A 15,683-nucleotide genomic window follows, 5' to 3' on the forward strand; every position below is an offset into this window, starting at 1 on the left:
TTCTCTAACCTATCCAAGATGATTTCCACAACACAGGATAACAAAACTCAGAGCTTAAATATTCACTAATAAGGAATAACAAGACAAAGGTATAATGCATTAGCAGGCAAGTGTAGGTACCATGTTAATCCAGCAGGTGGTAGCACCTTCAGCAATGCATGGAGTAAGCATGCATCAAATGGAAAAAAGATGGTGTGTCTAAAAGCATACAAAATGCAGGTGTTTTAAATACCTTTATTGAGCACAATAAACACCTGAGCACAACAAGCCAAACAAACCAAATGAAAGAAACCAAATCAGACAGTAAAATAATGTAAAGGACCTGTGAAATCCCATGAAAATGACGCACAAGAAATGGCAAAACAGATTTAGGATGGATGATACGCCCCTCCGGGTCAGACCATCTTTATCAGGCCTACATCTTTGATCAGCCCAGTGGGAGCAGTCCTGTCATGTGCCCTGAACTTGTAAGAAATGCAGATCGATATCAGTCGGGACCAAACAATGAGAAAACATGGACACAGCTTCACATTTCCATGATATAGTGTATGGGCATGAGGGGGCATTAACATCTGCCCAACATGCAACCTCGTCTGCTAAGGCATTGCCAGAGGTCGTGTCAGATCCAAAGGTTGTGTCATGACCCCTGACCATTACGATAGCCAGCTGAGGTGGTAGTGTACATGCCGACAAAAGTGCAGACACTAGTCCTGAATTAGAAATGGGCTTACCGTCCAAGGTGCAGAACCCCCTGGAATGCCAAATCTTACTGAAGTCATGAGCAACTCCAAACGCATAACAGGAATCAGTATAGATGGTGACAACCTGATCCCCGAATAGATAACAGGCCCTGGTCAATGCCATCAGTTCAGCTACTTGAGCAGACCTGTAATGGATAGAGTAAGCCTCCCAAATGATGTTGGGCAGAGAGCAGATAGAATAACCACAGGAAAATTCAGTCAGACAGTTTAAAACATGAGTCACCTACAAAAATGTGATGGCTACCTTCAAGCAGCATGCTAGAGAGTTTAGAGTGCATGCTCAAGGACTCAAGGATAGCCTCCATGCAGTTGAGTCATCAGAATGATCTAGCGATGTCAGAAGCGATTTTCAGACATGTAAAGGTGGAAGGGCAGATTATAATTCGGCAGTCCAAGTACTGGAGCAGAGCACAAGGTCGATTTCAGAGTCCTAAATGAGTGCTACATGGGTTCAATCGAGGCCAACATCTCAGGACAGTCTTTTCCACAGCCCTGCCTGAGGACTGAAAGGAACAATCATGAAAGGAACAATCCGGCACCCATTGGCGGCAGTAGTTAACCACACCCAGGAAACTCAGCATGGCTTGTTTTGTGCTGGGCGGAGGGATGTCAAGTATGACTGCCCGATGGTCATCTGAGAGGCGGTTTTCACCAGCGGACAGCAGGAACCCCAGATATGTGACAGACGGCTTACACCACTGGAGCTTAGATGGTGAAACCTTAAACCCACATGAAGCCAGATGTTTCAGTAGTGAGCGGGACCCCATCGCGCAGCACTACTGCGTTATTGATGACAAGAGGATGTCGTCTGCGTAACTGATAACAACACAGCCCTCTGGATGGACCCAGGACACCAATGCGTCTCTTACAACAGCGGAGAACACAGCCGGGGAGTCCAGGAAGCCCTGGGGGAGCCAGAACCACGTGTATTGCCTACCCTGAAAATTAAATGCGAAAAGTGGTTGGCTGTCTGGGTGGACTGGTACAGAGAAAAAGGCAGAGCAAATATCCACAACAGTAAAATAGCGATGGAATAGTGGTTAGAATGGCAGACACATGAGGCACCAGCAGGGCTATAGGAACTACTATGTGGTGAATCAAGAGAGTTCCGCTTTATTGAGGAAAGCACAGAGTACATATGTGTCCTATATCTACTATCTAAATCTACAGGATGACGGGGGAAAGTGAGGCATGTTCTAAGGGTATATGTAGAAAGGAAAGAGGCAAGGTTAGTAAAGATTAGATGTTCTCTGCATGAACGAGCCACGAGCTGTTCCATGAGCCACCTGTGTGTAGGGAGAGAGAGAGAGACAAAGGGAGGGGTAAAGGAGACACGAAGAGGGAGCGGATGACCTCGGGCGACCAGCTCACGGTCAAGCTGCCATGTCATGGCTGATAGGTAGAGAACTTGCATTGAGTGCCTGAAGACAGAAAGGCTCCAGTATCTAACATTTACATATTTAAAGAACACTGATAAAATCCCATTTAACATGATTTAATAACTAGCTAGCTAACTAGCTACATTCAGTATGTATTACAAATTTAGTGCATAGGCTATGTTTTCATTCAAGCTTCAAGCTAGTTTAGCTGGTCTGCTACAATGAGCAGTTTGGTTAGCTGGCCTGCTACAATGACCAGCTGGTATGTAAAAACAAGTTTGTTGTTTTTACATCTATACAAAATATGGTTTGAAATCAATAACACTCTATAGTTTGGTATATGGGCAAAAACTGAGTTGCATTAGTATCTCCGTTGAGAAGTGTAGCAAGAAACTGGGAAAACTGATAACATACCTTTCTGTTAGCCTTTTCAATATTATGTTTGATAATGCTGTATGCTTTATATGGTTTCCTTTATATACAAAAAGAACGATAGTAGCCAAGTAACCTGGCTTGGGATAGCTGGGATAGAGAATAAGCCCTTCAGAGTATCCACACCACTGTCTGTGTCGCTCCATGCTAACTCCATGCATTAGTTACCCCGTAGCACCCGTTCCTCACTCCGGGTATGAATGATACAACTGGCACGGTCAGGTTTATATTTATGTCACTACAAGCAGTAGCAACATATGCAAGAATCCAAAGCAGAGGTAGTCCAGTTGTTCATTTTGTACCATATACCAGTGACAAAACCGTGGAAATCACAAATATAAATGACTTTTTCTGGTAACTACCAAGTGGCCAGTTACATTAACTGGTCAGTTAACTAACCAGGATGATATAAAAATTTGAGACCAGTTGAAATCTTCAACTGGACAGTAATCCTATTCATTGTTCATATTAATGGTTTGATGAGGCATATCCATACCAGACCTCATCACAAATATCTACATTATAGTAACTAATAATAGTTCATTATTATTATTACTATTTATTTATTTATTTTTTATCAAAGGCATTTGACAGACATGACATATTTATCAGTATATTTGTTTCCTGAAAAAAAGACCATGACCTTGCTTGGCTAACACCTCACTACTTGTTCTACCAGATGTGCTAGTCTAGCCAATAGCTACTTCCAAGTTGATGTCAAATGTACAAGAAAACAGAGTTATCCATATAACAGTAGCAGTGTTGAAGGGAAAGATAATCAGCTCTCAAAGATAATCAACTTTTGATTTCAGATTTCAGGCATATTAAAAATGTAAATGCAATGTACTAGGTTACATTAATTGTTAATATTAAATGTAATGTTGGGCAAGCTGCTTCATAGATGCAATTATCCAAGGTTCAGAAAATCTGTGATTGATGCACCTCTAGTTTATTTAAAAAAAAAAGCTGTGAGAGAAATTAACTATTCTCAGAAACATTTTTCTTATTAGCAGCCATAGCAACCAACCAACATGAAGCATTGTAAATGAAGAAATTAAAAGTTATGTTCATTATGAAAATGAAAAGTTCTTGTCTGATATTTTGCTGAGTAAGTATTTTAACTATTTAAGACTACTTAACTACTTATTTTATAAAGTAGTGACAACCATCTTACTACTGGAAAATGTAATTAAACAAATAGCTTCACTACTTGATTAGAACTCAAACTTTAGGATTTGGGACTTGAGTCGAGATTTGCTTGTTGCAACACAATGACTTGTTCTCTGATTTAGTTATTTATGGACTCTATAAATGTCTATTAGTGAAATAAATGTAAATGAGTGAAATTTATATATAAAAGTATGAATACACCTCTCCTCTCTAGATATAGATAGATATACACACACACACACATACTGATCCTTGTTGTATGTAATTGTCATGCATGTAAATAAGTCTTGTGTCTTATTGTTGAGGTTGTTGAGGTTGCCTGCATGCTACACATTATTTGGAAGTGTCGTAATAAACATTTTTGTCAACATACCTCATCCCCGCATCCTGCTTAAACCTTCCGAACATCACAGAAACACTGACTGATGAAGGATGCCTGGGAAGGCAAAGAGAAGAAGGGAAAGAAGCAAAGTAAACGCTCTCCCATAGCACATGCAGGAAAGCCCCTGTGTTCTTGGGCCCCCTCCTGACTCACACAATAGGTGAGCATGGTCCAGGTGAGCGTGGTCCAGGTGTGGAAGCAGGGGAGTCGTACAGAACCACGTCCGGGGCCAGGACTGGTATAACGTTTTCCAGTCCTCGGATTTGGACTCCATGGACTCCTACAATCCCATGGAGAGACCTTTGCTCATCCTGGCCTTGATCCATGGATCCACAAAGAGGGAGGAACCCGCTGGACGATTTTGGAGGGGCCCTGTGTATGCTCCGGGGTCGGACTCTGCGGAGTCCTACAAAGACCAGCTGGACTATGAGAACCGGCATATATTATTATTTTTATTATTATTATTATTAATATTATTATTAAGTATATAACAATAATTAGTGTATCCCATTTCCTGGCGAATGAAAATAATTTGAGTGGATTTTGAGGGCTGGCATGCAGGAAGGCAATAAGATACAAACTTGTGCCATTCTTTTAGCTCAGCCTCTGATCCTCAAGTCAGAGTATGTGAATAATCCCAACCATCTTCATACATTAGAAGATTTTTTTTCTTTTTTTCTGAGATTTTGCCAGTAACTGTACAAGGAACTATTCCTTACCAGAACTAGGGTTTGTTTATCTGAAAAACAAAAGGCTATAGATTTTGCAATACTTCACACTTGAATTGTATGCTTTCTGCAGGTAGTCACAAAGGCAAAATCTCATTTGCTGATAGAAAGAGAGATACAGAAAGTGAGACAGACAGAGAGGGAGAGAAAAATGTCTGTGTTCTGGTTTGTTAAATACTGTAATATAAATCAGATATACATAAAGCATGGTGCCCTCAAAATACTGCATGTGCAATCTGGATTTCATAACATATAGTTTTCCATGATGCCACACTACAAAGTTAATAAATAAGTAAAGAATAATTTGTAATGGAATGAATGATGGCTTTCAGAACAGCCCTACCCTCTTGGTACCTTTCTTTCTCCCGTTTACTGGGGCATCACACACTTTGTGCTGAGTGCTGCTGTCACACTGTGTCACGTTGGTCTGCCTGCTTGTGCTCAGTAACCTAATGACCTCCTGCCAACAATAAAGGCTCATGCAGATGACCTTGAACAAATGTTTTAATCAACTTACTTTCATGCTAGCAAAGACATCTTGCAAAACACATTCTGAATTATCCATGTCTCCAATACGTGTAGCTATGCAGTAGTGAACAAGGTAGTTTTCCTGATTAACCTAAATTAAAAACTAAGATGGAGAGAAAGTAATGCTATCTTAGTTTTGAAACTAAGATTAAAACTGATTGATTAATGTATCTGACAGCTTTGTATTTTGCATTTAAACTACACAACTGCTCTTAATGTTATATATGTCAATGTCAGGGCATGGGACTCTATCCAGGATAGTTTTACAATTAAGATTTCTCAGTTATCTACTGAAATATCTTATCTTTCTTAAGCAGAAGTGCATGCATTTTTATGTAATCTATTGTATCATAATTAGCCAATACTATGTTGAACACTCAGGGAAAAGCATTACATAACCCATTACATAACTGGTAATGGTAATTTATTTAGATATAAAAAATTCACATCTGGTTGCAAACCTGGGGACTAATACCAGGTGATGAAGCAAGTGTTACGCAAGAATATGTCTTGGCTCCAACGTAGATTAGGTTACAATAGATCCAGGCTGGTCAGTCAAGTAATCCATTCTGTGAGAACAGAACAAATGCAGAAATAACAGAAGCTTGCATTCTTCAAACTTATGTTAACTAATGTTAATGGACATGAATGCACAGGAGGAATTAGGAAACCAAAGTGTCTCACAGGGCTACATGAAGCGTAAGAAAAAAAAGCAGGACCAACAGACTTTGCCTGTTTTCACTTAAGTGAAAAGGTCAACATATAGTGAGTGATTCAACAGGGAGTGGTGCTCACGCACACACACACACACACACACACACACACACACACACACACACACACACACACACACACACACACACACACACACACACACACACACACACAGGTTTAAGGGAGCTAGAATACTCAAGTACTCAAATGCTTCATAGCATTTTTTAGAGGTATGTGCAATAAAGACACAGATATGCAATTTTCATACTGTACTACTGTGCTTAGTGTAGCTGTATAAAATTATTATGAATGTGATTGGATGAGGAGAGAAAAACTAATCCCAACACCCTCCTTGTGATATATTCCAGGGACTGCACATGTTATTGGGGAAGTTACATGACAAGATAGGACACAACAGGGGGACAGAGGGAGTTACAGGGCAGGACAAAAACACAGTCCAAAAATTCGGTTTGGACATATTTATTTTTGAGGTCATATTTATTTTTGACTTCTTATGCAGTAAAAAATGCTGTTACATTCATAATTTTACCTCTGACATATACATAAAATGCTCTCAGAGTTACTAGTTGGCCTTGAGGAACACAAAAGAAAATTAGCAACCAAAAACTATAGAACCATCAAAACCACAGAATTATAAAAGTCCCCAACATTAGCACCAGCGAGCGTTGAGTCAAACCATGGTTTTATTTACTAGTATGGCTGATTATCTTAACCAGAGTCATTCTCATCAGCAAGGATCGACAGCACTACAGCCTCCTCCAGCAATGCACCATGTGACTGCTGAAGAAATAAGAACATTATGTCAATGTAGTGCTGGCATCTGTGTTGGGAACATTATCATCACACAGATCATGTGTGCGTGCGTGCATGTGTGCATACATGTTATTGTGTGAGAAAATGAACGTGTGCATCAACATAATGCATATTTCTTTACAAGGAAGTAAATTGTTGAAGTGATGGACATACCTGAGATGTTCTTTAAAGAACTGGTTTAGGGCCTTATTTAAAAGTCATTAAATGTTCCTTCATGACCCACCCAGATTTATGAGTAAAGGTATAAATATGACGCAGAGTACAGGAGACCGAAATCAGTGGGTACAGGTGCAGTTGTGTTATCATCACTACACGCAGACACCACTAGTGAAGAGAGAGAGAGAGAGAGAGAGAGAGAGAGAGAGAGAGAGAGAGAGAGAGAGAGAGAGGGGCACCCTGAATTTGTTCTACTGGTGCCTGTTCAGGTAAGAACTTGAGACCACTCACCTTCACTTATCCCTTAACCTGGAGTTCATCTTTTTCATCATATACTCGGGTTGGGTTGTTCAGTTGAATATTTTGATAAATGTAACTAATATATTGTAGTTGAGTATTTTATCATGCTTTTTGCAGGTTTTCAAATCTAGAAAATAACATCATAAACTAAAAATCACAACTCAAGCATCTTTGCAGAAATAATTATTTTCTACTATGTTCTATTATTTTCAACTATTAAGTAATTAATGACATACTTGTCTTAATGACCTACTTATCATATAGCTTATGTCTTGACATATTTTAAGTTTTATATCCTTTGTGCTCTTTTCAATAATCATCTACATTTCAATTTAGCTCAAATTAGTAATCTTAATCTTTCATCTCTGCTGCAGTCCATCACAATGAGGTCTCTAATCCCACTGTGTTTATCACTGCTGTTGATAATAAATGGTAAGTTTCTGAAAAGTTTAATTATTGTATGATGTTTATATGGAAATGTGATGGGGAAACAAAACCTTGCAGTATTAGTTCTAGAAGGACAAGTCTGCCCTATTTAAACACTACTATTCTTCTTCTTCTTCTTCTTCTTCTTCTTCTTCTTCTTCTTCTTATTATTATTATTATTATTATTATTTCTTTCACAGTTGGAGAGCTCAAAGGACAAACAACAGGTAATTACATTTTTCAAGTGTTACGTTACACAGAGCCTCATATCAATTCACTCACCATAAACAATGTTGAATATGCTACATTCAGAATGAGACCAAGAATGCCAAAAAAAGAATACACATTTCATTATATTTTTGTCACTCTGTTAAGCACATGAATCATGAATTTAAATAACAGTAATATTGATGATAAACATACAAATCAACCATTATAATGATCAACTATTATTACACATTTAATACCTTTTTAGCACATTCGGGAGACATTCTTGGAGTGTTCTAGATAATTTCCTGTTACTCCTCACTTTTAAGGTGGATACTATAAGCTCTGGACATACTGATCTTATCATTCAGTTATTTATTTACCATTAGTTGATGTTATATAGAAGTAATAATTTATTTTTATTTGAAATAATTTATAAAATGCATGTGATGTTTATTAGTACTTATTAACATGTTCACTTAAAAAAAAACTTGAATCTTAAATCTAAGCCCAAACTAAATACAAAATAAATGCTCAAAAAAAAATGCTCATAACAATTCAGTATTGGTACTGCAGTTATGTACAAAACTAAGCTTAATCTGTGTCTTTATACCAGCCCTAGACATTTAAAATGAGACAGCTCTATCTGCAGACTCGCAGAACTGCACTTTTAGACTCACACTATCAGCTCCTTAAAAGTACACCTCTAGTGGTTCGTTCAGAATTGCAGTCACACTTTCCTACCCTTATGCAATAATTTTAATGTAGCAGCAAAGTGGATACTATATGTAATAAAAGTGCTTTCAGGTGGTTGATTTGCACAAGGAGGAGCTCAACCTAGTGTATGTTCATATGGTTCATGTGACAGATAAAAATAATATTGAGGTTGTGAAATGGGTATTGTTTGTTAGCTTGCTGTAAATTGGTCTTGTTTATTACTGGGATTTTGAACTCATATAGCTTGACTACCTTCTCACATTCACAATGGCATCAGACACCAGTTTATTTCATATTTAATCAGTGTATGTAAATAAAAAATACAGGTGATACCTAGATTTTTGTGTGTAGGCTGAACATGTGAAAATACAAGTTTTACTTGTAATTGTAAATGGTAAATTACTATATTTCCACAGAAACAAGTCTAACTGCATCCACGTATGACCCCTGTTACAATTACACTGTCCTTGATGACACCTGGAGAAGCACATACAGTTACTATGGCAATGGCTACTATACTTATGGATTCTCCAACTACTTCATGAGCCACGATGACACCACTGTTGAATGGGAAGGCTGGTATCGGCTGTATCTACAGGGAGAAAAGGCACAGATTTCTGAGTGGTGTGTGGGCTTCATGACATCTGGTGGCTCAACCCCACTGACGCTTGGTGGTTCACATCCCCTTGTGGAGGATGGCATTGTGACCAGAGAAATCTATGGCTCCTTTAATTACTGGTGGTACTGGTGGTACTGGTGGTATGGGTGGTATGGTTACCAGTGTAGTTACTACACATCAAACCCAATCCAAGTGAAAGCCTGTCCAGGACATTACTATGTCTACAGACTGGTCAAGCCAGACACATCAATCCCAAGACCTACATATGCTGCAGGTGCAATAATCTTTCCTATTTTATAAAGAACAATAATGAAGAAATTTTTTAACTGCAATGGAATTCAATATAGCTCAATGACAATATCATATAAAATGTAATAATACAATTAAATGTCTGAGGTGAAATATATAAAATGGATGAAAAAAACAAGAAAACACTTTACTGTACTGTACAATATATTTCACTTTGTCACTGTACTTCACTTTACAATAGATAGTTTTAATGCATCCTTCTGGTTGCTTTAAACAACCAGAAGGATATGATACAATGCGACACAGTACAATACAAAGGTTGTTAGTTTAAAACAAACATACAAACAAACAAACAAACAAACAAACAAAAACATTGGAAGGCATGGTAGTGAAAATAAAATAATTTAAATATTAATTTATTTTTACTATTTAAATGTCCATGACAGTTGCTTTAAACGGTCATACATCTTATGACCCCTGCGACAACTACGTCTCTCTGGATCAACCCTGGAGAGCCAATAATGCACCTGGTTTGGGAATTTGTGACAGCAACTTCAATTGGAATGGCTGGTACCGCCTGCTGTACAATGGGATGGACATCCGTATGACTGAGAGCTGTGTTGATGTTAACAGATGTGGTACTTTCTACACTCTGTGGCTCAATGGTCCTCATCCTCAGCTAGAGGATGGAGTGGTCACCCGCCAGGTCTGTGCAAATGCAGGCTACGACTGCTGCCTCTTCAAGTCCACCCCAATTCGTGTAAAAGCATGCCCAGGCAATTACTATGTGTACGAGATTGTCAGGCCAATCTTCTGCAATATGGCTTACTGTACAGGTATGACATTCTTTTTTTTCTTTTTTTTTACACATTTCTAGATTTCTACAGGATGTCATGTTGTCATATTCCTTTTCTTTAGATACAAGCAGCATAACAATTCCTGCATCTGCAAACATGTCAAGTGGAACAGAACTTACCACATCTATAAGTAAGTTGCTATAACCATTAATGTTGCAGTTTGTAATAAATGGATTATATGTGCAACATAGACAGTGAGGCTACATACAAACAAAATAACAATGTTTAAAAAAGTCTCAAACAGAAACAAAATCTTTTTAAATGTCCTTCTATATTTCAAGCCTAAAAAACAAACAAAAATATTTATCTTATTTTATAATATGTTTTTACAGGAGACACCCTTTTATGTTAAGATTGAGCAAGTTTTTAAAAAGACTTTAAAACTGCAATATTCGTTGACCCTGTGTGACAGTTGTGGCACAGAAAGAGCAAGAGGTGACTTCTGGAGCGTCTTTATTCTCAATAACAAACTCAGGCTCGTGTTCAGTAAAGAAAAGTGCTAAACAGCCTGCATTAAGAATCATGTCTTCAAGCAGACACAAGAAAATAGGTGCAGAAGCAGGTACACAGCAGCAGTACATCTTTGAGAAGATGTGAGAGAAAACCACCCAGGGAAGAAGTGGTAGCCTTCCATCTGTGAAGAGATGACTTAAAGAAAAGGAAGAGATGTAGGCTTAGACTTTGCGGAGATAAGTAGGGAAGAAAGTGAAATGTTGCATCTTATATTTGCTGTACTGACAAAGAAGTTGAGAAAGATTTTTTTCCGACCACATTCCTTCCTGGAAGATGATGCTTCCGCACTGTCCTTCCACTTTTTAATAATGAGTTGGACAGTTCTTAACCCGAATTTAGTAGTTTCAGCAATCTCCTTAGACGTTTTCTCTGCTTGTTGCATGCCAATAATATGACCCTTCTGAAACAGATTAACATCTTTTCCACGACCACAGAATGTGTCTTTACGACATGGTTGTTTAACAAATGAGAAGCTACTCACTGCATCAGTTAGAGTTAAATAACTTGTTGCCAGCTGAAACATAATCACCCATGCAGTAATTATCCAATGGGAAGCTCTTAACTATTTTCTTAGTTAAATCCAGGTGGTGACCTTTTTTTTTTGCCCAGGCAGTGTATATGCTATAGCATGTAATGGAACTCAGTAATACTGGGATAAAGGGGCACCACAAGGGATTTTGTACCCCATTGGCTAGATCCTGCAAGCACAGTTTGTATATATATATGAAATTATCGAACCAGAAATCAAAGTCTTATGTAATGTGTAAGGGCCCAGCCAAGAGCTGCCATGACTGGCCACTAGAGGGAGGAACAGTACTGCCACATGCACTGGTAATCAGGACAAATTGGCAGCACCTGTGCCTACCTCTACTTTAGCGAGACACAATAAAGTAAGGTGCAAGGCGCTTGAAATAATGCTCAGTCCAGGTATTTCAGTTATGTTGTATACAATGGAGAACACAGGTTTGAAACAAAATTGCTTCCATCACTCTCCACATGTGTGAGGAAGACCAAACCCCCCCCCCCCCCCCCACCAAAAAAAAAAACAAGGAAACAAAGCAGTACGCCTACAGGTCCCTGTATCTGTGGCCAAGCAAAGACTCCCTCACTTACATTGCATGAGTCCTCCCTCCAGGTTCAGATGGTGGTTCAGTCACCTTGTCCAGCTTTCAATAGATCTTGGTTTATACAGACACGGATATCTGAATCCACCTTGGTTTGAAGCACGTCATTACATTAATGTTTTATTTTCTACAGCAACCAATCCAGACAGCTCTACTTTTGACCCCTGTTACAACTACAATGTTCTTGATGACACGTGGAGAACTATGTACAGTTACAATGGATATGGCTACTACAATTTTGGATTCTCCTATTACTACAGCAGTCATGATGACACCTCTGTTGAATGGGATGGCTGGTACCGGCTGTATCTAGAGGGTGCAGATGCACAGATTGCTGAGTGGTGTGTGGGCTCCATGTCATCTGGTGGCTACACCACACTGCTGCTTGGTGGATCACATCCCCTTATTGAGGATGGAACCGTTACAAGAGAAATCTATGGGACCAATAATTACAATTACTGGGGGTACTGGGGGTACTGGGGGTACTGGGGATATGGGGTATATAGTTACCAGTGCAATTACTACAGGTCCAACCCAATCCAAGTGAAAGCCTGTCCAGGACATTACTATGTCTACAAACTTGTCAAGCCAGATGTGTCAGTTCCTCTGCCCGTATACTCTACAGGTACAGTGCTTTTTCCCACTTCATCATTACATGAGTTGCCATGAGAACATACCAAGGGTCCATTAGCCTTTAATATTCAGTGTTTATTAACAAACTGAACCTATCAGGCTTGACAGTGCAAATCCATTAAATAAATCTGTAAAAAATCATCTTTTTAAAAGGACTTAAATAATGATTAATGTTTTACTCTTTGTATATCCATGACAGTTGTTTTGAACAGTCTTACATCTTATGAGCCCTGTAATGACTACGTCTCCCTGGATCAACCCTGGAGAGCCAATAATGCAACTGGGTTGGGAATTTGTGACAGCAACTTCAACTGGAATGGCTGGTACCGCCTGCTGTACAATGGGATGGACATCCGTATGACTGAGAGCTGTGTTGATGTTAACAGATGTGGTACTTTCTACACTCTGTGGCTCAATGGTCCTCATCCTCAGCTAGAGGATGGAGTGGTCACCCGCCAGGTCTGTGCAAATGCAGGCTATGACTGCTGCCTCTTCAAATCCACCCCAATTCGTGTAAAAGCATGCCCAGGCAATTACTATGTGTACGAGATTGTCAGGCCAATCTTCTGCAACATGGCTTACTGTACAGGTATGACATTTTTTTATTTTTATTTATTTTTTTTTTTACACATTTCTAGATTTCTACAGGCTTTGTCATGTTTTCATATTCCCTTTCTTTAGATGCAAGCAGCATAACAATTCCTGCATCTGCAAACATGTCCAGTGAAACAGAACCTACCACATCTATAAGTAAGTTGCTATAACCATTAATGTTGCAGTTTGTAATAAATGGATTATATGTGCAACATAGACAGTGAGGCTACATACATACAAAATAGCAATGTTTAAAAAAGTTTCAAACAGAAACAAAATCTTTTTAAATGTCCTTCTATATTTCAAGCCTAAAAAAACAAACAAAAATATTTATCTTTTAATGAAAAAAAAAATCTTATTTGGTAATATGTTTTTACAAGAGACACCCTTTTATGTTAAGATTGAGCAAGTTTTTAAAAAGACTTTAAAACTGCAATATTCGTTGACCCTGTGTGACAGTTGTGGCACAGAAAGAGCAAGAGGTGACTTCTGGAGCGTCTTTATTCTCAGTAGCAATCTTAGGCTCGTGTTCAGTACAGAAAAGTGCTAAACAGCAGGCATTAAGAATCAGGTCTTCGAGCAGACTCAGGAAAATAGGTGCAGAAGCAGGTACACAGCAGCAGTACATCTTTGAGAAGATGTGAGAGAAAACCACCCAGGGAAAAAGTGGTAGCCTTCCATCTGTGAAAAGCTGACTTAAAGAAAAGGAAGAGATGTAGGCTTAGACTTTGCGGAGATAAGTAGGGAAGAAAGTGAAATGTTGCATCTTATATTTGCTGTACTGACAAAGAAGTTGAGAAATATTTTTTTCCGACCACATTCCTTCCTGGAAGATGATGCTTCCGCACTGTCCTTGCACTTTTTAATAATGAGTTGGACAGTTCTTAACCCGAATTTAGTAGTTGCAACAATCTCCTTAGATGTTTTCTCTGCTTGATGCATGCCAATAATATGACCCTTCTGAAACAGATTAACATCTTTTCCACGACCACAGGATGTGTCTTTACGACATGGTTGTTTAACAATTGAGAAGCTACTCACTGCATCAGTTAGGGTTAAATAACTTGTTGCCAGGTGAAACATAATCACCCATGCAATAATTATCCAATGGGAAGCGCTTAACTATTTTCTTAGTTAAATCCAGGTGGTGACCTTTTTTTGGCCAGGCAGTGTATATGCTATAGCATGTAATGGAATTCAGTAACACTGGGATAAAGGGGCACCACAAGGGATTTTGTACCCCATTGGCTAGATCCTGCAAGCACAGTTTGTATATATATAAGAAATGATCCAACCAGAAATCAAAGTCTTATGTGTAAGATCCCAGCCTAGAGCTGCCATGACTGGCCACTAGAGGGAGGAACAGTACTGCCACATGCACTGGTAATTAGGACAAATTGGCAGCACCTGTGCCTACCTCTACTTTAGCGAGACACAATAAAGTAAGGTGCAAGGCGCTTGCAATAATGCTCAGTCCTGGTATTTCAGTTATGTTGTATACACTGGAGAACACAGTTTTGAAACAAAATTGGTTCCATCACTTTCCACATGTGTGAGGAAGACCAAAAAAAACCCCCCAAAAAACAAGGAAACAAAGCAGTACGCCTACAGGTCCCTGTATCTGTGGCCAAGCAGAGACTCCCTCACTTACATTGCATGAGTCCTCCATCCAGGTTCAGGTGGTGGTTCAGTCACCTTGTCCTGCTTTCAATAGATCTTGGTATATACAGACACGGATATCTGAATCCACCTTGGTTTGAAGCACGTCATTACATTAATGTTTTATTTTCTACAGCAACCAATCCAGACAGCCCTACTTTTGACCCCTGTTACAACTACAGTGTTCTTGATGACATGTGGAGAACTATGTACAGTTACAATGGATATGGCTACTACAGTTTTGGATTCTCCAATTACTACAGCAGTCATGATGACACCTCTGTTGAGTGGGATGGCTGGTACCGGCTGTATCTAGAGGGTGCAGATGCACAGATTGCTGAGTGGTGTGTGGGCTCCATGTCATCTGGTGGCTACACCACACTGCTGCTTGGTGGATCACATCCCCTTATTGAGGATGGAACCGTTACAAGAGAAATCTATGGGACCTATAATTACAATTACTGGGGGTACTGGGGGTACTGGGGATATGGGGTATATAGTTACCAGTGCAATTACTACAGGTCCAACCCAATCCAAGTGAAAGCCTGTCCAGGACATTACTATGTCTACAAACTTGTCAAGCCAGATGTGTCAGTTCCTCTGCCCGTATACTCTACAGGTACAGTGCTTTTTCCCACTTCATCATTACATGAGTTGCCATTAGAAAATAGCAAGGATCCATTAGCCTTTAATATACAGTG

The 15,683-nt window shown here is 39.2% G+C and overlaps 1 protein-coding gene across 2 annotated transcripts in view; it reads left to right on the forward strand.

Moving 5' to 3' along the window:
• Positions 1–7,222: 7,222 nt before the first annotated feature.
• The window catches only part of LOC113589463 (uncharacterized), a 38,266-nt gene continuing 29,805 nt past the window's right edge, over positions 7,223–15,683 (forward strand). For both annotated transcript variants that reach the window (XM_081716692.1, XM_081716693.1), the window contains exons 1-10: positions 7,223–7,353; positions 7,759–7,816; positions 8,011–8,037; positions 9,151–9,627; positions 10,049–10,438; positions 10,521–10,589; positions 12,230–12,721; positions 12,929–13,318; positions 13,411–13,479; positions 15,119–15,601. In XM_081716692.1, coding sequence (XP_081572818.1) covers positions 7,768–7,816; positions 8,011–8,037; positions 9,151–9,627; positions 10,049–10,438; positions 10,521–10,589; positions 12,230–12,721; positions 12,929–13,318; positions 13,411–13,479; positions 15,119–15,601 — 2,446 coding nt within the window. In that variant the 5' untranslated portion in view covers positions 7,223–7,353; positions 7,759–7,767. The remainder of the gene's footprint in view (positions 7,354–7,758; positions 7,817–8,010; positions 8,038–9,150; positions 9,628–10,048; positions 10,439–10,520; positions 10,590–12,229; positions 12,722–12,928; positions 13,319–13,410; positions 13,480–15,118; positions 15,602–15,683) is intronic.

Source organism: Electrophorus electricus, chromosome 6 (genome assembly GCF_041902795.1).
Source record: "Electrophorus electricus isolate QZ-2024a chromosome 6, ASM4190279v1, whole genome shotgun sequence".
Classification (NCBI taxonomy): domain Eukaryota; kingdom Metazoa; phylum Chordata; class Actinopteri; order Gymnotiformes; family Gymnotidae; genus Electrophorus; species Electrophorus electricus.